Raw genomic sequence first — 25,688 nt, 5'->3', positions numbered from 1 at the left:
TGTATGTAAGTTGCTCTGTTGGTGTCCTTTTAAGGGACACTGCTCTCTCTAATCCATAAAATCAGTGGCCTCCAGAGGAGTTTGGCCATAAAGCTGTCAGTGAAGCTGAGTTGCTTTATTTGGTGCAAATCAGGTTTTAAATTATACCTGCATTCAAAAGCCTACTGCATTGTGGAAGAGCTGTTCTTGTCTCCCCATCTATTTGCTTGTTTAGACCAGTTGTGTGTTTGCTGCCAACTTATCTGCCTTCAAGAGCAGAGAGAAGACTTAAGGCTACTCAGCTCTGCAGTATGGGGCACTGGAAGACCCTTCTTTTCCTAGACTTCATTCTCCCTTTTTTCCTCCTGTTCTCAGTTCTGCTGCAGACAACACAGACATCTGCCGGTGGCATTGGTCAGCAAAGCCATGCCAAACATACACAGCAGATCTCCAAAAGAAAGGTCCTTTTCTGTGAGCTGGTGCTTATAGCATAGGATGCCTATTTGGGAGGTGGTTATCCATTCTCCGTGGGTGGGAAGATCATTCGTGCAACAAGCAGGTGGCAGCTGTTTGATTGGACTTTCATACTGCAGGTATTGTGGGAAAAGATAGTATTTTAATGAGATTTAGAGCTCATATTCTAGCTATTTCTGTTCATTAAAGAATCAAGACCATTTTCACAACTAGTCTGAAGTATATTCTCTTCTCCTAGGGACAAATATCTTTATATATTTCCCAATATCTTGCAATATTTCAGCCCTGAGACTGTTACAGAGTGAGGTGTTTTCCATTGATCACTCAGTATATAAGAGAAACAATGATTTTCTTTACATCTGGTGGCAATTGTATAGAAATGCAGCACAGACACTCCATCTGGAAATCTCAGCTCTTAAAAGCATTCCACAACACGCAGAGATGATACATGTCACTGCATAGCTGCTGTTTTGCTTCCTCATGGGGTAACCACAGTTATTTAGCAAGTTAAAGCAGTAGCTTATGCAATCAGATATGAAAATTTAGCAATCCCTTTGGATATGGGGATGCTACTTAAATATGTAAGTCTGTAAATTATATCGGCACACGTTCTCAACAGGGCTCAATATTTTTGCATCTTAATTTTAGTCTAAAGGAAGGTTCAGTTGCTGATTTCTTAAGGACTCTCTGTCCTTGACCACCCAGTAGGTACTTCAGTGAACACTTACGTAGCTGGTATACTATGCAGGAAAGAGCAGGTATTTATGGTGGAGATATGTCAGACTGAAATATCACCTGCAGGTCTGAAGAAACAAGTGAACTAAGATTTGTGATGACTTTTTCCAGACGCCTAAGAAACAGAAGGCCCTAAGTTGTGTTTTTAAAATCAACAAGGATATTTTAGAATTTAAATCCCTTTGAAAATAAAGGGACACAAATCTTTAAGTGCTTGCAGGTGTTGAGGGTTTAGGAACAGTTGCAGACCCTGAGTGTATGCAAACACAACACCCCACAATCAGAGCTCACCCATAACTAGTTGCCATCACTCAACAGACAGGCATAGGTCCTTAAATCACAGTAACACAATTGCCTGTGATGGTCTGTCCTTACCCTCTATTTATTTTGAAAGTATACTCCCTTGTCATTATTTTCTTTCATTTTCTTTGTTGGAGTACTGTCAGTCGTTCTCTGCAGTGACTTCTCGTGTGGAAATTGATAATACAGAGTGATACCCGACATGCACTTTGCTCATTATGCAGTACTCAAAACACATGAAAACATGAAGAGCTGAATACCAACCTTATTCACAGATCATCTTCAGGCAATGACTTTAGAAGAGAGTTTTGAAGTGAGTGGGAGCTAGGTGTCTCCAACCCAGCCTTGTGAGAAGGACTGCTAGTCATCCGTAGTATACATTGTCACTGTCAAAAATAGTCCAGAAAAGCTTTGCTAGTATCACTTCTTTTTAGCAAACCCAGGCTACAAGCAAACAGTGTCTGAAACTTACTCCCAGTGTTTCTGTAAGGACAAGATAAAATCATTTTGATGTGTCTAATTACTGATTCTTTGTGCTTGTTTGTTTGCTTGTTTGAGCAGAAAAAAGTCACATTAAACACTTTCTTGGATACTCTCATGTCTGATCCCCCGCCACAGTGTCTAGTGTGGTTACCACTTCTGCATCGACTGGCAAACGTTGAAAATGGTAAGTAAGAGCTTCGGCCAAAATCCAGTTACAAAAGTAAACTTTTGTGTGATAATTTTCTCCCTCTGTAGATGGTTTTGTAGGAGTTACTGTACTGGGTTCATTGACTCCCTGTGCTATTTTTACAGTCCTGGGTAAAACCTTTAAAGAATCATGTTGGTCATTTGGCCAGGAACGTGGCTTAATTTTTGCTAGGTTCAGGAAATGTCCACTCCTCCTGTGCTCTGGATAAGCAGAGAGCGATAGGACTTGATCCATTCACACACATTTGGTAAACTATTGATGCCACAACTTTTATTAGCTATGACATACGGCAGCAGAGAAGAAACAGCTTGGCATTTTCCGTTCATGCAATATTCTTGGCAGAAGATGTCCAGTGCAGTGCAAAATACCAGCCAAAAGGTCCATATGAAGGATCTCTTCCTAAGCCTACGCTGCCAGAGGGTATACACTGAAAAGAAAGTTCCGGATTTGTCCTTATCATTTGTTTGTGTGGAAGATCAGGATTGAACTGTGAGATGCCTCTTTCTCTTCAAGGGTAGTCTATCCCCCAAATGAGTAGATCACAGATTTTAAGACAGGAAGGGACCATGAAGATCAACTCAATTTGATTATTGTACAGTGGATGTTGCTTGTCCCTGGACAGCAATATCTTTGTCAGCCTTCCAGCTTCCAGCCTGCAGAAGAGATCACAGACTCACAGACGTGGTCCTCCAGCCAAACCCTTCATACACTGTTTTTGTAGAAGGTGCTGCCACACTGAAGGTGCAGGAGCAGAGCTAGAAAATTTGTGCATCTCATCTCACTGTGTGTACCAACAAATTGCCTCTGACAAACTCTGTACAGTTCCTCATGTAGTTCTGGAGGAGTTCACCGGCTCCAATGCAGCCAGTTTCTGCTGTCCAGAACAAACAGCACTGACAATAGAAAAAAACATGAGACAAGAAATGCCTTTTTACTGTCTGCTTGTTCCTAATGTGGCATGTCTTGCTTATGATCAGCAGGAAGCAATGATGCTGAGGGTCATTATTCCAACACTTTAAATCTAGAAAAAGGAAGATTTAAAAATGGAGAAAGTTTATACCAAAAAAATTAATTATTAATTTAGCCAGATAAATAGACTTTTTGTAAACAATTTTCCAACCCAGTAGTACGCTTCAGAGGTTATTGTGTAGGGGGCTTGTTGAATATTCCTAATTTGTTGCTCCCTTGAAAGTTTACCTCTAGCGTAACTGAAGCTTTGGGATGCTGCAGGGAAAAAGAAGGGGGCGGGGCAGGTGGAAGAAAAGATCATATGCATTTATTTTGTTAGGCAATAAAAGTATTTATACCATATTTCCTACAAGAAAATGGGGGGGGGGGTGGTGGTGTGTGGAAGGAGAGGTGTGCAGACATTTTTTGGTGATAAAAGGAGAAAGAGGAAGTGGTACATATTCTTGTACTAAATAAATCCCTTTTCCACTGAAAGGCACCAAGGTGGGTAGGGTGGTGTTCCCAAGTCCTTTTTGGCTACAGAGCCACCTATCTTCCCCACCTTCCTCAAGCTCTTGTCATCCATCCCTGTCCCTCACCAGTTTCTCACTGTTTCCCAGCCTGGAGCGCTAGCCCTTCCTCCTGCAAAATTCTGGCAAGGAACTAAAACCCTGATACACTCAGCACTGATCCAAATCTTCCCAGACTGAACCTTATGACAGAAAAGCAGAAGGTGCCTGGGAACAGGGAGATGTTCAGTACTCCGTGGTAAATCGGGTACGTGCTGTAGTGAGGAGAGAGGAACAGAAATAGCAGTATTGCTGGAAAGGGGCTTCAGAATGTCTTGATTGGTGCCTTAGCGTGCTCAGTGATTTGCATCCTCGTTACTATCTGCTTCTGAGTGGAACAGAAAACAGGACCACGTGGGTCCCTTCGATGGCCAGCTTTCCAAATCTGGGCATCCAAAGCTAAGTGTTCAACTCCATTTATAGGTATCTAAATGATGCCAGTGGTACAGATGAGACAGCAGTAATTAAGAGACAATGACATGCCTAAGTACACTTTTGTGCTTCCAGTAATGAGACAGCTGAATGTGACATTTCCTCCAAGACACATCACTTTAGCTCCTCACAGCACAGCAAAACATTCAGCTTCCCCCAGTAACCAGTAACGCAGCTGAAGGGTGCAGTGGATTTTTCCCATGTATGAATTTACTCTTATCATGTATTGTGTTAGACACTGAGCACGTTTTTTGCTGCTGCAAGGAGGAGGTGCAGGCATCAGCTCAGAGGTGGTGAAGGGTTTGGTGCCCAAGTTGGAGGCGTTGCCCATGGCTTAGCATGGGTTGCTGCATGGCTACTTGAGTTGTCACAGGTCAAAGCTGCAGATGGCTAGAAACAAAGGGACTTGCCCTTCAGTTCAGGGCTTTGTCCATGTTCTTTTGCTGGGGGTTTCTTTGCTTTGGTTTATGGCTCAGTGTGTCTTTCTCCTGCAGTCTTCCACCCCGTCGAGTGTTCCTACTGCCACAGCGAGAGCATGATGGGGTTTCGCTACCGCTGCCAGCAGTGTCACAATTACCAGCTCTGTCAGGACTGCTTCTGGAGGGGCCATGCCAGCGGTTCCCACAGCAACCAGCACCAAATGAAAGAGTACACGTCATGGGTAAGGGAAAGCTCACGCCTCGCCTCGCTGCAGACTGCTTTGCCCTCCAGCTGGTGGAGAAGCCCCCGGCCACAGCTCGGGGCAGCCATCTGGCACAGGGAGGCTGGGAGCTGTGCCGCTGGTTCGGATTGGCAACCCTGTCAGGGAGGCTCTGGTCTTGGGAGCCATCGGGAGAGCACAGAGGTGGGAATGGTCTTTTCTGGGTGAGGATCTGGGGTGCCTGTGACGGTGCGTGCTGCAGCGAGGGCAGCGCAGGAGGGGCTGGCAGCAGAGCACCAGGCTCACGGCAGCTTCTCCTGTTCCCACAGGACTTACGGTAAAATCATCATTGGCTTGTTCTGTTTGGCTATGTGTAAATGAAATGACGAATACTTGAGGCTCATTCATCAATATTTTCAGTTGAGTGGCTGCAGCATATGCGTAGCATTTGGGATGGTCCTGGCACTGTAGATATAAGCATGGTCACAGGCTTAGATCCACAGTAGTGTTTACGATAGAGAAAAACACATTTCAGCCTTTTTGTTCTTAAAATAATTCAGTGCTTTTTCTAAGCTGAAAGAGAAGTATCAACAGCTACATTAACCTTCTCTGAAGGGCATCAGACCTGGGGGCTAAGCTCTCCATGGACAGGAGCAAAGCCCCAACAGATTCTGTTGGTCACGGAGCACCCCAGTCCTTCAGGGTTCAAATCCAGAGACCAGTAGAAAAATCCTAACTAATCTTAAATATTACAAAAATATATTGTTACAAGAAAAAGAAATTTATGCATATAGTAAATGCTCATGTTTGTGAAGCACTTTGTGCGTATTTTTTAACAAAGTTATGAAGCTTAACACTTTTTAAATGTCTGTTTTTCTGTTGATGGAGCAGGCAAGGGTTAAATTTGACATGGTTTGCTCTGTATGCCAGTCACAGGGGCCTGTGCTACATCCCGGCAGATCTGGATCTGTAATTGTTTTTGTGGGTCCTAATTGCTGCTTGTTGTATAGATAGGAATGGCTTAGATTTTAGTCTCTGAATAGGAGAGTGCCAGGTATGTAGCTCTGACTCCATTGCTAACAGCAACTTGTGCTATAAAATAATATCTGCTGTAGCCAGGGTACTGTAATTATAGGTAGGAAGTAATTGGAAAACTTAATATTTCTGTTCAGGAGAAGACAAAAACATGACTAGGTGTCTAGTGGTTTCAAATGTTTCCTTGTCAGAAACAAATGTTTTGCTTCAAGTTTGAAATAGCCTTTTTGTAGCGTTCATTAGCATTTATTCAAACCTGGTTAGCATTCTCAATAATGCATCCATATCGAGCTCCGTATGCAGATTGGAGGAGTTCATGGGTGCAGCGGATGTCAGCCGCTCTCAATTCAGAGTGAAATTGCATTTATAATGAAAGAGAGAAAGCCTGAACTTCACATACTTATGTTGGATTTCTGCAATAAAAATACTTCATTATTATCTTGATTACAGTCTTAAGTCAACGCAGCATGTGTGTGCACAAATACAATGCCACTGCTGTTAATTTTCAAAAGGCTTTTTAAATTTCAGCATGCAGAGCTGTGATGTGGGGGGAGGGGACAGTGTAAGGATCCCTACCCCTGTTTCACTGGCAGAAAAGCTGAATCACAGAGAGGTGAGTTGGATTCCCTGAGAATCTCTCACACAGCCTAAAAGACACCTTTGAACTCCAAGCCCTTCCTTCCTTAGGAACGTGTTCAACTGCAGCGAGCGTCTGAACAAAACTAGAAAGCAGAAAATACTGGTGGGTTTATTTTTTAGAGTCACTGATGGGATTTCAGGGTGACAAGCATGCTTTCCGTGCGGAGCCTTTCCATCTTTTCATGACAGTAGGTCAGCCTCTTCTGGCATGCGGTCACCGTGGCATGGTGGGGCAGTTCTCACCACGCACATCTCAAATTTCCCATTCCCTGGTGTGGCAGGGGCTGCAGCAGCCACAGGAGGTGGAAGAGGAGCTTTATGACAGTACCTAAACAGTACAGGGTGCTGGAGCTGAGGAGGGAAATACTAGCAAGGAGAAAGAATACAGCAGCCTTGTGCCTGGCCCACAACTAGGAGGGAAAAGGTGTCCCATACATGTATCTATATGGGCAGGCATACACAGATTTGCTCCGCTTGCACGCCCAAGATGGCGAGTTACAAGCCAGCTCCAGTCCAGAAGACACTACCTTTGTGCTGTCCTTCATTCAATACTGCCTGAGCGCGGCATTGCAAAGAAGCTATTGCAACTGCATCTGCCCATATAGATATACCCGCTGAGCCTACTCTGAAGGCCCCTGAAGGTAAGGGTAATCTTTCCTCCAAACCGAGCAGTAAAGCAGACTTCGCCTTACCAGATTCTCAGGGTGGGAGTGGGGTAAGGGGGCTGTCAGTCAATAGGTATATAAGCTGTAGAGCTTCCTGTTTTGTGCTTCCTATAGCAGAAACAGTATGTACCTTACTTGTCCAGATTACCTCTACCTTCCTTGTTCCTCCCAGAAATCACCTGCTAAGAAGCTAACTAATGCACTTAGCAAGTCTTTAAGCTGTGCTTCCAGCCGTGAACCTTTACACCCAATGTTCCCTGACCAGCCTGAAAAACCTCTAAACCTGGCTCATATTGTGTAAGTATCTGTGTGCTGTAGAGAAAGTAAGCTTTGTTGTAGGAGTTGCTTGCACCAAGTGTAGATGCTGTAGCTCTGAACAAAACGGGAGGCAGCTGTGGCATATCAAACTAAATGCATCTCAAGTGCAAATTTGCTGATAGGGGTATTTAGTATAAAAATGTTCTTTTGGCGTGACTTCACTTGAAGAGGCAGCGGGATATGTACATATAGCCAAATACTGGGATGCAATTTTGTGATGTCCCCATTATCCTCAAAAGCTATCCATGCAATTTCATAGTTTCAGCACTTTGGGATGTATTCATGCTGAGAACATTAGTTTTGTCATCTAGAGACTCTCAGCTTCAGTGTATCACAGGTATGCCTTGACACAAGGCATGACAAGTGAAGTCTGACCAATTTTGTTGAAATCAGTGTCAGTTCTCACTGACTTTAGTGCAACCGTGGCTTCACCCGGCCCTAAAGAGTTATATGAGTCTGCATAAGAAGTGTGTTTTTAATTGCCAAGTCACTGGAAGACAGGCTATTATTTTTACGTTCTGATATTTTGGGAAAGCAAAATTATTTTTTGGTATAGTAGTTTGTGTCATTACTTTTTCTCTGCAGGAGTCAAGAAGCTCAAAGCAGAGAGAAAACGTATTTGTGCAGGGTGGGGAAATTATCACTGGATTATTTTTTTTTCTGAAGCATGTCCACCGTCCATAGTGGGAGTTGCTCAGATATTCTCATGTATCAATGTGGTTTACCTTTGCTTCCTGAGTCCTGAAAAGAAAAATAAAGTTAGGTTTTCCATAGAATTCAGTGAAAATCAAGGCATTGGTTGGAGGAAAGTTAAAAAGAAATTAACTTGGAAAAATTATTCCAAAACCCCTGTCTTTAAAGTACTTGTCTTATTCTGATACATTTCTTAAGAAAATATCTTTCTTAATGATCTTCCCAGGGGCCCTGACTGAAGCACTTAAGGCAGCAGTCATTAAAATTGCATTTGCCTGCTGCATATCTGTGTTACTGGCTGCTGGAACTGTTCTTTTCTGTAATTATTATACATACTTACTTTTGTCAGTACCAAATGTTTGCACGTAGCATCCTTAAGGGCAAGTGCACACTGACCATCGTGGGCTGTGTGACACCTGGAAAATTCATCTAACCTACCTGACATTTTAAGGGTAAATTATCCTCATCGTCCTCCTCATGTGGTTACAGCAGAACTTTCTCAAGGCGTAAAAGAGTGCTCTGGTCTTCAGACACAAGGTGCCTCTGACAAAAACGTAGTGCCAAATCCCTGTTACACTCAACTGTCAGTTAAAACCCCTGCACCTCTTCATGGGGGTGTAATGCGAGGATGTTGTTCTTTGGAAGAAATCATGTGGAGTTGGATCTGCTGAGCTGCCCTGCTGCTCTGCGTGGTATAAAAGCCTGGCCCTGCTGGCAAGTCAGTGGTAATTCCACAAGGCAGAATTTGGCCATCCTTAAGAGAAATGGAAAGAGGCAGGGAGCATGACACTGAAAGAGAAGCCTATGTTCCCTGTTGGCTGGAGGCCTTCAAATGCCGGGGGTTATGTCAGGAGATAATGGATAATGAAAACCAGGCTACTGTGAATGGATTAAATGCATTTAGGCAAGGCAAGGGGAAGGTACCATAGTTAAGCAGGATCTGTTTTAAATCTTTGCTGTGAAATTAACACCTTCCCTTCTTCCTAACTATACAGACATAATTTAGAGTGATTACATGTGAGAACAAACCACCATCTATTTTGATTTATTATAGAGTTTCTCTTTATTCATAGATTGAAGGCAATATAACTTAACAATATATATTGGCTATAATGATACATGAGTGAAAAACCTGTAAGTGTGGAGGTAGCATGATCTACGGCATAAATCACATAAACTAACTGAGGGGAGAGATATGCTACAGTACATCATTGAGAATATCTTCTCACTGATGTGATTTTTATTTTTAAACATAATGGAAGTTGAGAGAAACAGCTCTGGGCAGGCATCCAGGCAAAAAGAGTTTTATATGTGCATTAAATGGAAGAATTTTGGCAACAAAACAGTATCCTTTTCTTAGCTTCTAGCTTAAATGAGGGCAAGAACTCTGCATTACTATACAGCCTTTCCTTTTAATCATTCTTCTACCTTTGAGTGGTAACAGACAGAAAGACTGCATGTTTCTTTTCTTTTAATGGTGCCACACAAAATTGTCAATTGAAAAAGAAACACATCTAAGGCTTATCTAGGAAAATGGTTATCGAGGTGTCATTAACCTGATGAGGAACTCCCCCCACTGATGGAGGGGTCATTTTTCCTTTTTATGCATAAAATTGGCAACAAAAAAGAAAACCCGGACTGCAGAGATGACAAGTGGCATGGCCAGTGCATCATGGAGGTATCTTTCAAATGCATTCTGCACTGGCCTGACTTGGTGTCCACCTAAGCCTGTGGGGGCGTTATTTTTGACATCAGTGTGAGGAGGTTAGACCAGCATAGAGCACTTTGGAAAATTCCTCTTATTTAACGTGGTTTATTACTGTGAGTATGAGTTATGCTATAACATGCATTTATTACATGGCATATTTCAATAGTATTAAGTGTTTTCTGCCTCCTTGAAGAAAGCTGATCGTCATCAGCTCACTTTTATCAAAAAGCTTAATTGCTCACTTCCAGAAGCTTAGAAATCACCTCAAAAAAATATACATTCATAGTCAATAGCTGCGTTTTGCTTTGCTTTACCATAAAGTCTGCTGTTCTTGTCTTACCACGTCACACAACTGTATATGTATGTTTGAACATCTATTCATGCTGAACCTGAGGAATGCGACAGTGGGCATCAGCCTTTAAGTAACTTGCCTTGGGAAAGCTCAGATTAGTATAGTTTTCTATATTATATCCTATATCTATAACAATTGACAAACGAATGCTAATCACAAAACTTGAGCAAAGCCTTGGAGTTTATAGACATTGGTACACAAGAGAGACTGCATATGTAAACAGATCAGTGACCTTTTATGCATAGAGACTCTCATGCTTTTTGCAGAATCAGGGTCATAAGAATGGAGTATGTCCGATGCACTACTTAGACCACAAACATATTAAACTGACAATTTAATTAATGATATCTTTTCCGTTTCATTTTGGCTGCAAAAGAGATACTTGGTGAGTATTTTTCTTCTTTAGTACACTTATTAAAGGAAGAAGCTTGCAAAAAAATCCTATAATCTCATTATTACCAATCCTTAATTTATCAGAGTCCAGAGCCAAATAAATAATTGTCTTTAAATACAGAGACAGTGAAAGGGATGATCTCTTTTGAGGGTTAGAAACTTTCTTTTCCATCTCTATTTTGAGAAAAAGCTTAGAGAAGACATTAACCTGAAGCGTGTGTGTGGTGATCTGCTGAAGTCCATGGGTGCCACATACCCACTTCCTACTCAGCACAGGTGGACTGGGTGCAAGGCAAAGCAGAGCCCAAGCTCTGCAAAGGGAGCACTCCCCCACCTCCTTCTCTGCGACAGTGTTGAGAACCAGCCTCTCCTCCCTTCTCCCCTGCTGTTTAGAACTCCACAGCCCAGGGCTGGACGCATCTATCAGAAACCTCAGCCTGTGCCCAATTAGTTTTTGAATTGTGTTCACTGGCCAGTGATTGTATTGAGAAAAGGGAAAATGCAGCAGTTGCACGTAGTTGGTGTGAACTATTTCCCCTACACCAGTTACTGGTTTACAATTCCCAGGCCGCAAAATACTGGTTGATTACCCATTAAATAAAATTAGTTTCTAAGAATTGTCTTGAAGTTTATTTTCAAACCTCTGTATTTCAAGACTGATACCACAGTGACCTTCCCAGCACATTGGCTCTGATTATGGCCGCATCCAAGCTCTTCCTAGCTCTGATGAAGGAGTCCATGAAAAATGATATTAAACACTTCTCCATAAGTACACAGAGCACAAAGTTTTGCTTCTCAAATTCATGACTGACCAGCACTGGAGTTTTTTACATGGGTCTGAAGAGGCAGGGTTAGGCTAAAACTGTATTTTCATATAAATAAATAACATGCCAAATCCTACATCTTTCTATTCCCAGTTTTAAACTTCTTAAAGTCGGTGTAGTATTGACATGCTGAGAAATCCATTCGGACTTGTCAGAGACCACATTTATGCTTGTTTTCTAACAGTTACAAAATAAGGAAGAAAATGTATAGAAATAGTTCACTTCTGTGCAGAACTGGCTTTCTTCTTTTCTTACAAACGGTTTGGATGACTGGTTGTCTGGCTCAATTAGAGCCCAGTGACTGTTTTGCAGATGGCTACTATATTTTGATTTGCTCCTCTGCAGAATTCAGAAGCAAGACAGATCTTTCACAGAGCTTAAAGGGGATATTAACCCACTTGAAATCCAGGCAATTTGAAGCCTGAATTTATATATGGCCTCAGGTTCTGCTCATGTCTGATTGAATACCCTGTGATTTTAATAACCTATTTTTTAGTTTTTCCAGAATGTCTATATCTTTTGCCCAGTGTTGCATAAGAAGTCCATTAAGAAGTGGAAATTTGTTCTTAATGGATACAGAAGGAAAAATTATGCACAAAATATTTTTTAAGAGCAGACAATAAAAGAAAGCGGCGGAAATATTCCTTCTCATTTCATCTTCAGTAAGAGCAGGAAATAAAGAATGTAATAATAAAACCATCATTATTAATGGGTACTCTTAAACTGGATACTTATTTTAAATTTTGATTTGGGGGGTTGATATACCAGCTGAAAGCTTTGCAATTAAACCAGTTTAGTTCTGCATATATTTTATGGGACACTGACAGCTGTAGGTACACTGTGGTCACTATGTAGCGTGAAGCTTTGTGCCAGGGATAACCTCATGAAAAGATGTGTAATTCATTGGCAGTTACCTCTTGCAGACCTCCGTGCTGCCACAGAACCTGCTGTCGGTGCTCAGCCTAGCTGGTTGAAAGCAGTGACTGCACCCTGGACTACAGGCTGTAGAAAGGAAAAATGGCATAGTGGTTATTTCACTGAAGCAGGGGAAAAAGAAATCAAGCAAGTTGCTTAAATCTCACCTTAGAACACACAAAAGCATTATTTCCTTCCAGACCCAAGTAACAGCTTGCTTTATCAGCTTCTGCTTAAAAACACAGCATCTTTAATTTGGGACTATTGCTACTTAAAGCAGAAGATGCCAGTAGTAATGTTACTTTAAACAAGAAGCCCATTTAATTATCTGTAAATACTGTTGCTGATGAAGTGAGGTTTTGTGCAAAATTAATGCAACTGGATACTTTGCCTTCTAGGCCCCCTCGACCTGTAACCAGCATGAACGACACACTCTTCTCCCACTCTGTTCCCTCAGGAAGTCCTTTTGCAAACAGAAGGTGAGTTCTTATCCTTATTTATATTAAACCATTATATGATACTGGTGGAGGTTTCAATTTTCAATTCCTCCCCAGGAAACAAAAAAACCCCACACCACCCACAATATAAGATTAACAGACATGAGGAGAGAAATGCCTTCATTATTTTGGACTAATGCCCAGATACCTGGATGGAGAATTGGGGTTAGGGCACTGCAAGCTCCTCGCAGCAGAGCACAGAAAATCAGCTCTCATTTGAACCATTACGTCCCACTAAAATGTGCTCACATGCAACCGAGGCACCCTCCCATCGGGGCCGAAAGTGAGCTGTTGGTGAGAAGCCATTTTGTAGCAGCATTGTGGGAACAGGAACTGGGACATGCCGTTGCCTACTGGTATACTGGGAGTGCCTGCATTGTACTGCAAGGTATGAACAGAGAAATGTGTTCATATTGCAATATATAGCAAGATATCCTTACTCCTTTTAAACCATTCAGATTGTCATTAAAGGCTACAAGAGAGCAGGAGTAGTCTTGGACTATGGTGACCCTTCAGTAAGCACATGAGAAAAAGAGTGGTCAGAAACATTAATCCCAAAGAGGAGGTGCTTGCAGCTGACGATGTACATTTTGGCCATTTTGTACATTGTACAATGTACGATGTACACTTTGCCAAACGTGTGTAGCGTTTGCTAGCTGTCTCACCCATCTGTGTAAACCTACCAATGCACATAGATAAGAAAGTAGCAGAAAAAGAACTTCCAGCTTCACTGGGGACAGTGAGCACTGTGTCTTCCTTAGGTGCATTTTATTGCTTGGTTCCTGCTGTATGTGTCAGTGCTTCCACGTTCCCAAATAACCAAAAATAATCTCTGGGTGTGCATGGCTACATATTTTAACACCAAAACCAAACCTGAGTGTACTGCGTTGCAAGGTCACAGTAAAGATGGTCTACTACTACTTTGAGTTATGAACTTTGTTACCAGGAGCTATAAAATGTACATTCTCAGTGTTATCTTAGTGCAAGTAGCTGCTGGGTGTGACTGAGATGCTTTTTGAAGGCCAGTCCCAAAGCAGCCCCCAAGACTAGATCTGCTGCCTATACAGACAGTGAGACAGCAAATGCAAATTCGTTTCTGTGCTTGGAATATATGGGATCTTATGTGCAAGGCAGGATAATCTATGTGTGGCCTCTCTGGGCTAGGTCATTAAGAGCAACGCTCTTTAAGAGTGTAGCTATTGCTTCTATTTATCCCCAAGAAGCCCCTGTGCTCATTCAACAAAGGTATGCTTTGCCGTTTAGGCCAGGGACATGCAGTAATAACCACAGCACTATCTACTGTGCTGCTTGTTTAGCTTTACATATGAAAAAATCCCAATTGTTTTACTTTTGTGTTCTTTAACAATTCAAATGAGTGTCTTTAACTGTCAGGATTAAATGTACACAATTCCTGAGCATTAAAATATCTTTTCTCCTTGATGGAGAATCCCGCGAGGGCAGGAGACAATAAACACCCACCCACCCATAGGTATCCAGGCTTCCTTATAAGTGGATAGTGTGACATCCTTATACAGCAGAGCATTTCCATGATGCAGCAGTCAGTTCTGGCTTTTTTAGAGTAAACAGTACCCTGATATGTGAAGCAGTAACACTGCTTGTATATGGAAAGTTTTGTAACTTTTGTTTCATTGATTTAGCAGGATTTTAAGTGTTTGACAGCTTATTCTCATTATTTTGAATTTCATCTCTTATAAATCAAATTTGCATCTTTTTATTTGAATGAAAAAGCACACTATAAACTGTCAAGTCAGTATCCTTTTTAAATGGTTACAAATTATGTTTATTGTAACAAACCCACTCTGAACACACTGCTGTCTGTATACTTTTTGAAGTATTAACAAGGTTTTGTTTGAATCATTCAGGTTACTTGGGGGTATAAATGCAGCCAGTCCTGTGGCTGATGAGCATTCTCTTATAAAGCTGTATGTAAATCAGCTTCACAACAATTCACGGTCAGTATGAGAGCACTAACCCAATAAATGCCATAGTTCTGTAGCTCATGCACTAAATCATTAGCGGTTCTGCTAAACTACTAAAGATACTCTTCAAGGAAGGCTCTGGTGGGCTAGAGGGTTTCTGTGGCTCTAATTAGTCTTTTGAATAGACTTCCTGCTGGCTGTGGGCTTTGCCAACCTGTCTTGCTTATGCAGAGCACAAATCTTTCATTTTACCCTTTCCTGTAGGATTAATGTTAATGTATCTAGTGGAAGTTGGAAATACCATTTTGGAAAACCAAAAAAGCAACACCTTTATGGTTTCATCATCAACGTATGACTTGCCTGTTGCATTCGTGACTGAGGAACAAAAGAGGCTTGCGTGAGAGCCTGGAAACATCTCCCACGCTCACAGCCAGCCTCCTCTTCCTCTTCCACAGCTTTTGCTGCTGGTGGTTACTGTTCTGCAGTTGGCTCTGCTTGCCAGTAACCTTCCCCAGACCCTTTTTCTTTGCTTTGCAAAATGGCCACAGAAAAGGCAGATCTAAATTCTGCTGAAGCTAATGAAGACTTCCCATTTACATAGTGAGCCTTGGATTTGGATGGATGCCTTTGGTTGCTGCACCCTTTTCCCAGCATTTCCTCTCATCTTTCGGTCACTAAAGGAAAAGCCTGTTTCATTCTGCATAAAAGAAATATGCAATTGAGTAAGAACAGTTCCCCAGTTTTTTTACTGTGGAGTGCAATGACCTTTCCTTCTTTCTTTTTTTTGATTAATCCACGAACATTAGCTATAATTCAGTAAGCAAGTACTGAGACCAAGGTACTTTTCTGTTAAATGCCAAGTTCTTCAATCTGTATTAGGCTAATAACAGTATCTTCATTCATTCTTTTAGGTTTTACTATTATTATTGCCCTGGGAAAGTCAGGCCTCAGTAGTGGAAGCTCATCCTCTCGTACATCAGAGAAACAGACTTTGACAGCTCTGTTTGCAGTTGTGCTGATTTTACATTAAATGCTCTGTGATTCATATTATAATACAAATTGTACAAACTCAGGGTAAAATATCTAGCTGAATGTAATCAATGCTAAAAGCTCTGCTGGTTGTGTTTTCACCGCAGATAACTTATGGTTACTATAATTTGTGCTGCAATCTAGTCCAGAGGTTTCAGATAGCTTTACAGAAAGTTTTTATGTAATTACAATGTTTATTCAAAGGAGAATTGGCACAGGCTGCCATTTGTAGCATTCCAATGGTATTTATTTCAGCTACTTGTGTTCATATAAGGACATAAGCATTTGCAGCCAGTTTCTCCTTGTAGCAGCAAATGCTGAATTCAGCACACCGACTCATTTTGCTGCTGGAAATGGATATAATCTCATAAGTTCAGCACAATATCATAATTTCTGGATTCATGAGTGAAAAAAGGAAATTAACTGGGAAGAAGAAGAATTTTATTAGAGGAAATATCTTTGATAACTAGTAAACACAATGACAAATTGTAGGGAACAGCTGAAAGGGGATTGAACATTATATGTTATTTGCAGCTTAATTGCATCTGAAGCACCAGTTTTGGGTGGGTACACAATTATTCCAAAGCTCAAAGGCTGTTGGATTCAGGCTTTCCCTGAGGTGCTTCTCTAGTTTTTTCAAGCCACTTCAGAATCAAAGTCCACTTAAAATTTCTCTGCTTACTTTGCTTAGTTTGAGCAACCAAGTCCATAAGAGAGCTTTAACAAGGAGGTTGGCATAACAATTATAAGCACCTTTCTTCTAAATATATAGTGTGAAAATTGATATCAACAATATGCTCCATACAGTTAAAGAGCAACTTTAAAGCACATTAGAAAAGAAGAAACAAAAAAATCTCTGATCTTCTCCCAAATACCAAATCACAGTCATTTGTTGCAATAACAGCTGCTTTGTGATTAAAACCAAAAGTTCTGTAATTTTTTCACTGTCACTAATACTTAGGTTTTAACCTCACATTTATTTTTGTGATCTCCAATTACCTAGAGGGCAGCAGAACAAGGGAATATTGCTGCAGAGTAGGTAATGCCCTTGCAAACCCCATGAATTGGATATGTGATGTCAAAACAGGTAAATTGAGCATTATAGAAACTTCTGTGTAGTCAAGAGGAATAAGTCTGTACCCTGAACTAATGTTTTCTTCCTTATTTGGGTTCTCTTGTTTCCCAGCTGCAGGCTCAGTGCTGCCTTCAAGTACATAGCTACCATAGTAATGGATACAATCTCTTTCTTAATAAATGTCTTCTTTAAGCTATCAAATTATAGGGCTAGCATGGGGTCAGATGAAACAGGACATTTTTTCTTGCATTTTTCTCAGTGCCACTCCCCCCACTAATGCATTTAGTTCTTCTAAAGGAGTAATAAACTGGAATAAACGGAGTGATGCAGCACATTTTGCTGAGCTTGAAATTACTTTGCAATTCTGTGGTAGATAAAAAAAAATGCACTATGGTATCAAATGCCCACAGCCAAGGAGAAACTGAGTCTTACTTAACACTGAATCAGAGTAGCTGGTGCCTTTTTTGAACTCCACATAAAAGCTAAAAAAAAATGGGATATTCTACCTAGGCACTGCAAGAGGTTAGGCCAGATTTCTGGACAATAGTTTTGGAACAAAACATACTGGTTGCTGATGTCAATTTTTCGATCTCTAAGGAGTGTGGTAGACTTGAACTGCAAGTTGCCTTTGTATGTTATTTTCAGAATAATATGAGAATCCTGCTTATTTCATCAGCAATGTTCTACCTGCTAAAAGAAATGTTTGTATGTGTGATTGTTCAGTGTAGTCACTAAAGAGGGTATAACATTTAGAACAGTATTGCTAGGTCTGCATGTTTGTAGACATCTATTTGGAGCTGGAGGTTTTGTCTGTTAATTTGCATGGGTAAGCATTCTTTGGCATCTTGCAAAATGTTCCATTTTAACAGGAAAATATATTTAAAATTTATGCTCCAGTTGGTAAGACCCAGAGTAACTCACTGTGGCCAAAATGATCTCTGAAGTATTAGCTGTATTTTGGGGAATATGTGGAGGGTGTAGGAGGATGTGGAAGAATAAGAAGGACAAATGTCAGCTCTTCCAAATGAAGGAATGTTGAAGGCAGAAACAGGGACAAAGCCCAAAGGGATTATACAAGAGACAGCCTAACCTTGGTATCCAAAGAAATGGTGAAAGAATTAGTAAGCACCTGGAGTATAATAAACCAATGAGAAATAACCAGCACGGGTTTGTCAAGAACAAATTATATCAAACCAAACTAATTTATTTCATTGACAGGATAACTGGTCCAGTGGGTAAAAAAGCAGCAGCAGATACGATACAGGTTGACCTTAAAAGGACTTTTGACAAAGTCCTGGATGATACAGAGGTACTCAAAGGAAATATGGGCATGGGGAAATCATTATAAAAGCAACACTGAAAATCAGTAGTTAAATTTTCAAAAGTTTGCCGTCATTCTAGGAGGAGAACAGCTGGAATTCTTGAAGGCTATAAGTCAGACACTGTGCACTATTTCTTGTAATGACCTAGTGGGAGCAATAGAGCGAGTGTATGCAACTTGTAGACGGTACAAAGGTTTAAATAGTTATGGGAAGGAGTGCTTGGAGAGCAGTTTCTAAATTAAAAAATAGATCAGTTGCAATGGTAGTAATTGATGCCCAAATGATCTGAAATCAGTTAGAGGGAACTCAGTAATGATAAGTGAAAAGTGCTGCAGCAAGGAAGCAAATAATCAAATGAAAGATTAAGCATAATTGCATGGACAGAAATATTTTAACAGAGGACCTAGCAGTTGCAGCGAACCACAAACTAATTGAAGTCAGCAATACGATTGTTAGATTGCATCTGACCCTGGGACATCATGTGGAAAGATATTAAAGCTCTTTCCCTGGAGGAGGAGAAATCTTCCTGGAGGATTGCACCCAGTGTAGGGCAGCAGCATGAGGACAAATACACTGACTAGCGTGACAGAGTCCAGAAGAGACACCCAAACATCAGAAAAGCTTAGAAAACATAACTCATAAAAAGAAGTTGGGAGATAGAAGTTTGCATAATCCACCAAGAAGGAAATGAACATTGATAGATGTGACATCCATTGCTCAATGAGTTGTTTGCTTGCTGGTCACTCCACCCTAACTGTGTTTCTTCTGGAGCATAGGAGAGGAGAACTTAGGGTTGATAGAGGGGGCATCGCACGCACTGTTAGAAAGTAAAGCGCAAAATCTGCCCTGGGATCATTGGTCGCCCACTGCAGCAACATACTTATCTTTACTTTAAGAACCGACAACTGTATATTTTGGCGGAAATGCCACACCCTGTACCCCTTGAATGCATTTTCCTTCTGTAACTGGGAGGAAAATGTGGGTGGAAAACATACCCTTCTAGCTGGCATGGAGCATGTTAACCTGCTGCATGGGTATCACTTCGGTGGAAGCACAACAGACATAAGTAGCATGTTGATCGACATAGAAATGTGAAGCAAGCATTTTTTCTTGCTGTGCAGTACAGCATTTCCTTTAGCTGTCTTCCAGATTTATTATATATCAGCAGGGCTTTGGTTGTTAGGACACCCTTCAGTATCATCCTTATCAGAACCCTGCTGCCAATCTTGACCTTCTAAAAGGAGGGGAATGGCACACACCTCATCTTACTGAATTCCTTCTTTGTCCTAACATTAAAGATTTTGATTTCTAGTCAGTCAAAGCCACATCTGCACAGATTTATCATGCATCATATTTGTGCAACATCATCTGCCTATACACACACACACTCCCACACGCATGCAGCTGGAGGCAGAGGTGCATGCATGCTCACACACCTGTCTTTTGATCAGGCATTTACAGTATCAGTAGCCAAACCAAAAATTAAAGGTGAATAATTTTAAAAAGAAGAAGTTAAAAGTATATTTTCATTTTGCTTTGTTGTTTTACAAACAAAAAATACTGCAGCATGAAAGAAAACCTAACATTTCAGTCTGCATTTTTAGCCAGTTACCTTATTAACATTGATATTTTAGCATTGGGAAAGGTGCAGTTAGCACCATCCATTAAATACTGTAATTAGGAAGAAAAAAAGTGGGTTTGATGAACTATATTTTTTTTTTAATCAACAGAACAGTACTTCTGAAAATTGAACTGGTGTATCCCATCACTGGATCTAAATAAGCACATTTCCACAGATTATTGAAACCATCTTATGGCAATAAGATGGAGAAAAGCAATTCAGCTGTTATGGTGAAGCTTTCCCTGCTTGAAAGCTGCATTTAGGATGATGTTTATCGCAGACTCCACCTTGAAACTACACAAGCTTTCAGCTCTCCATTTGTGAGAGAAGCACATTTTGTCTGTCTTTTCTGTAGTGAAGTCTTTATAGTTTGCTTTTGGAGAACAGGAGGGAAAACTCTAGTTTACTTTGCATTTACTGAATTTTTCAAAAATTTTTTTAAAGCTTCTGTTGTTATTTTTATTCAGTCCAGCGTGGTTGAATGAGTTTCTCCAAACTCTGTTCTGTAATGAATTTCAGACATCACTTCTTAGTTTTCCTGTCTTATTAACTAGCTCTCCTTCCAAGAATACTGAAGTAGAGCAGAGCAAACTGCTGGCTAGGGCTGCTCCAGCTTTCTTGAAAGGCAAAGGGTAAGTTAAAGAGAGAGAGTATGTTCGTAGCTTGCACTAACACAGCTAAACTAAAACCTTTTCCTCTATTCCTCCCCTTTTTAATGTATTCTGTAAACATATATCTTTCCTGAGAAAATTGTGATAACCAATTAACCCAGTGAGCTAAGTAGGGCATGTTTAAATGTATTTATGTATACCTGGATGCGTGAGGTCTTGATCAGACACTTCCAAACAAATCCAACTTGTGATTTTAGTATGTTAATCGTGTGTATAACATATGTATATTTAGTGTATATATGCAATATGTAGTATATTAAAGCAAATACTGCCAACCTCACAATCTGTTGTATTTTGAAGTAAATGGTACAGTGCAGCTCCAGTCCCTGGCCCAATCTGGCATCTCACTGATTTCTGAGGCTGCCTCTGTAATCAAGTGGGATTCTACATCCTAAACCATGAAATATTTAACATATAAATCACAGTAGTAACAAAATAATTTCTGCACTTGGTGATTGTTTTTTTTCTAAGAGCACTTAGTGTTCGTTCCTAAATTCCCATTTCACGCTCTCACTTGCTCCTGCTTTCTCTGTTTATGTCCCTCTGTCTGTCCGGCCTGCACCCTCTCTCCCCTGACCCTGTTCCAGGTTACAGTACAGCCTCGATGTTGCAGACAGGCTGGCCGATGAACATGTACTCATCGGGTTGTATGTCAACATGCTGCAGAGCAACCCCGCACGGTTAGTGCAGGTTTGGCACCTTTGGGGAACCCAGGAAAGGGACGGTGGTTGGTCACGTGCTGTCACTGTTTCCTCCTGGCTACAAGCTGAAGTAGCTCTTAATGAGCAGTAAGCTAAAGAGAACGTGCATCAGTATGGGGTATGTCCTCCCGAAGTTGGTGGATTGTGGCAATTGCTGTTATTTTCAGAGAAGGTGAATAAGCAGTGATGGTAAATAGCAAGGTATTGCAAGTAAGTGCTTGCTTGAGAATGGCTATGCAAATTGATTTGGGATACCGTGCTCTAGTCAGGGCAGGGCTTGGTGGTGGTACGGAAATCTTCATACAATGGTGACTTAGAAGTCCACGTTTTCAAGGTAATAATTTTTGAGGTGCTACATAATTCGTAGCTTCACCTTATCGGGAAAGTAAGAAATGGTAATAGTACATAAATAATTATAATAGGAATTTGCTTGTTACGCTAGTGAAGAAAATTCATTTCAATTTTTACATGTCAGGCATTGTTCTGAAATCTGCCTGATTTCTGCATTGTTTGAATCTTGTATGTAAATTTGCCTTTATCTTATTCAACGTGAAGAACGACAGGTTTTTAAAACGGCTGTCTGGAGCATAGTTCATTGTTTCTGCTTGAGCGAATGTGGAACTTTGTCTACTAAACCCCCTCCTGACGCAGCACTCATGGATGGTGGCATTGCAGTGGGCCACCCTGGGGAGGGGAAACGCTGTCTTCCCTCCCCATGTGCAACAAAACTCAAGAATCTACAGCCCTGTACCAGCAAGGCGGTGAGCACTGTAGTATACGGCCCTAGAAAGTATGGTGCTAAACAGAAAACTCTACAGTGTTTCTAACAAAACTACACTCATGAGGTTTCTTTTGCTCGTAATGAACCCTTCGGTTGCTTGTACTGCCATTGCAGAGTATTTCCCAGACTGGGAGAAACTTCACTTACCCTTACATGTAGAAGGCAACAAGCAACTTCATTTGGGAGAGTGAACGCAATGATTCTCTGCAGTCTTACAAAATTCACTTCTGTGTTTAGCTCCGGTTGAAAATGGGACTAATTTGCCATGCCCAGTGAAAAAAAAAAAGTCTGCCTTCATTGTTCTGGATCTACTTCTCTACTCTATAGCCCACTGGAAAGTGCCAGTGGGGGGAAAAAAGGCAAATCAGTTTTTAGTGAGGAAAATTAAAACCATTTCTTCAAAATAAAAACATTGTGAAGGGGAATTTCATTCCTGGAGAAGCATTTCCAGAGAGCAGGTATCTATGCTGTGGCTGTGAAGACAAGCTGTTGGGGGCCTGTGTGTAATGGCTGTGTCCATGGCTAAGGACAGGAGCATGCTCTACCACTTAGTCTGGCTTGACAGGGAGAAGGAGATGTGGCCTTGCCTACCACAAGTGACTTATTTGGTACAGTTGTTCAAAAGGCAAGCAAATAACGGATATGGTTTAGAATAATTTTGTTGCTAGGCTGGTTTGCCAGGCATGGCATTTTGGATGCCATGTCTGTGGTTCGTTTAGCTTCAGCGAGGACCACCAGCTAGATCCCCTTGTGAGTGCCTAATCTCATCTTTACCATCTTCATCCTCTAAATTTTATCCAATAAATCCGACCTGTTCTTTCAAGGTTGAATATGTTTTTTTGAGCCAACCTTACCAAGTCATAGTATATTCACATCCAAATAAGCACATAACAATTATGTGCCATAACAACCTTCAAATTTAATGTTTTTGAGGGATGGAGAGTGACTGATAATGATCTTAATTGTTGAGTAACTTATGCAAAGCATATTACATAACATCTGATTACTGACATTAAATCACTGCAAAAGAAACAACCTCAGTTTTTTATACAAGATACCCATTAGATTTTGACAGAAACATAACCAAGAGGGACAGCAGTCTTAGTCACACACAAAACCATGCTGCATTGCCAGTTTCTGCTTTGTTGCAATGAGGCTGCTAGTAGAGAAGAGAATGGTTATGTTTTGATAAAGACAGTACAAATGAAGTGTTGCCATCCCACAGCTCCTGTGTGAGCCAGTTTCCAGGAGAGGTAGGTGAGGTCTCTGCAGGATGCTCAGCTGCTGCATCTCATATAGGCTGGGTTAGCATCTTCTGGCAAAGGTGAACTCCTTCTGCCTGTTCCCCAAAGTGGTTGGATATTGTCTGCTCAAAACCCACACAGCTGTATTAAGATGGTGCTGACTTCAAGTTATTTCACCCTGCAGCTTAACAAGATTTGGTAACCTGAGTAAAGGGTGTGTAGATGCAGTGCTTAGAGACATGTTTAGTGGTGGACTTGGCAGTCCTGGGTTATCGGTTGGACTTAATGATCTTAAAGGTCTTCTGCAACCTAAATGATTCTATGTAATTAACCATAATCAGGTAGCTTCTGATTTAGGAGAGGCTAGCTGTTGTATCTGCCTGCAAAATACCATGTGTACATACCCATATGTGCCATCACCTATTACAAGTGCTACTGGCAGCCAAAGATGAGAAGAGGGTTGATGGTAGCTGGACCTTCATCTGCGAGAAAAATCTGCAGAAACACTTTGTGAGCATAATGCATAAAAGTATTTTCAGAGGTATATAGTAGCTTTTCAAAACAAGGGAGGGTTTTTTTAGGTATTGAGTCAGGCCAATTTATAGTAGCTAATGATAAATCCAGTATAGCCCAGTATACCTTTTTCCTGGTTTAAGTGTAGCTAGTATTTAGGGTGGGGACGGTGGGGTAATGTAATTAATTTGGTTAATTTTCACTGCTTATCTTTGGTTTTCATCTGCAGTTATTTGATACCGCAACTAGAAGTACAAGTTTTTCTTTCCATCCCCCGCAGGCTAATAACCTACTTGAGGATTTTTGAGAATTCAGTACTCCAGGGCAAATTACGAAACAAAAGAAAGACTGAATTCGTTATTTATAGTAACTGTATGGGTAGAAAAAGTATCCCTTAGCCAGATGTTTTGGTTAGTTTAAACATAAAGAATGTTTTAGCATGTAAAACCAACAGTTGATATTCAATTTAGTTCATTTTTAGTGTCTGATTTGAAAAAAAGGACTTTTAACTGCAAATAGTTCTCCTTTTTATTCGTATAAGTTAGAGACTTTACCTGGTTTTGAAGATTAATTCCACATATTTCAGTCTTTTTCTTTTCAGGTGCAGAAGAAAATAAGATGAAATATTTTATATGTAGGAGGTTATTTTTGTTCCACAGAAAGTTATTTTCCAATTTTTTTATGTTATACTGTGTAGTACTGTGGTGAGTCATATTTCTGTACTATAAAAGTGCCGTGCTATTCTATGGTATTTTTAAAAATGTTTATTAAGGGGGTGTGCTCAACAGCTTAACTCCAGCTAGGAAGGCTGGACTATTTTTGCCTTGAAAGAGGAAAAACAGAGACCTACTGATTACAGAGGAAATGTGTAGATACTTGGCTCCCTTGAACAGAGTCATTTTTTATGATTATACCCCCATACCTGAGTGTTAACATTTTGATGGTAAAATCTTGGTGATTCTAAAGTAAATGGCAAGTTAACAGTAGCAGAGAGCTCAGGTGATGTGTCTCAGTTTAAAGTGCCTTAAAACCAAGCCAGTTTTGAAAGGGTCGCGGGTAAACAATCCTCAGAATACATTTGGTGAGTTGCTGTTAGGGCATTTGTTCTTACAGTCCTGAGGTTTAGAAACATACCCTTTAATTTGTAAGCATTTTTGATAGTAAATTATTTATTAAGTGAATGTTTGGAGAATAAAGAGTATGTCATGAAGACCACACTGATACCTATTGCTAAAATTTCACTAAGGACTGACATTTCTGAGACTTTTCTAAGCAGTGGTAACATTAAGACCACCAGGGGACATCCATATCACCCATTGCAGGGTACCTACTGCAAAACAGGCTGATTTGACACATCTAAAGCTTGAGAAGTAGCAAAGATCCTCCAGTGTCACTCCTTTGTTCCCAGGCTATCATATTTTTCATCCTTTGCCTGCAGTTTTGAGATCCTTTTTTTATTAATCTTCCTTAGACCATAGAATATTACACAGATCAACTGAAGCCTGAAAAAGAAATCCTGTTGCACAGGTGATAATACTAGATATTCACTGTACATATTAATTAAGGTAATTCTGCTGACCAATTATTGCTAAAAATTAAAATCTTTAAAGAAACGATCACTAATGGAGAAGCAGTGTTAAAAATGTCATTTGACTATTTTAGAAAAGAAGGATCAGCAGCAGGATCTTTGTATGCAAAATGTTCATTTTCTTTCAAAAGGTTGCCCGAATCATTCTCTTGAGGGTCTCAGATTTTGCACACATATTCATAATATTTTAAAGCTTGTATGTATTTCACTGTATCATTGTCCATGAAGTTGCTGAAGTAAAACAAAAGTGAATTACGGCAAATCAGAACTCTGAGACATAAAAGTCTTGGCAGTCAAGGTTAATGCTGCTGTGCATACCTCTGTGCTTAATGATCACATAGAACAGGTACATTTCAGAACTAAATTTATCTCATCCATTGAAATTTAATTTACACA

The 25,688-nt window shown here is 40.6% G+C and overlaps 1 protein-coding gene across 11 annotated transcripts in view; it reads left to right on the top strand.

Moving 5' to 3' along the window:
* The window catches only part of DTNA (dystrobrevin alpha), a 234,311-nt gene that overhangs the window by 174,575 nt on the left and 34,048 nt on the right, over positions 1-25,688 (top strand). For 5 of the 11 annotated variants that reach the window (XM_037380456.1, XM_037380454.1, XM_037380457.1 and 2 more), the window contains exons 7-12: positions 2,050-2,155; positions 4,623-4,789; positions 7,280-7,404; positions 10,555-10,563; positions 12,709-12,789; positions 21,053-21,145. In XM_037380456.1, the coding sequence (XP_037236353.1) occupies positions 2,050-2,155; positions 4,623-4,789; positions 7,280-7,404; positions 10,555-10,563; positions 12,709-12,789; positions 21,053-21,145 (581 nt within the window). Of the gene's footprint in view, positions 1-2,049; positions 2,156-4,622; positions 4,790-7,279; positions 7,405-10,554; positions 10,564-12,708; positions 12,790-14,690; positions 14,781-20,348; positions 20,427-21,052; positions 21,146-25,688 lie in introns of all 11 variants that reach the window. The other 6 variants (XM_037380461.1, XM_037380452.1, XM_037380453.1 and 3 more) reach the window with 6 other exon arrangements.

This window comes from Falco rusticolus, chromosome 3 (genome assembly GCF_015220075.1).
Source record: "Falco rusticolus isolate bFalRus1 chromosome 3, bFalRus1.pri, whole genome shotgun sequence".
Taxonomy (NCBI): Eukaryota; Metazoa; Chordata; class Aves; order Falconiformes; family Falconidae; genus Falco; species Falco rusticolus.
This window is presented reverse-complemented; position numbering and strand designations above follow the sequence as displayed.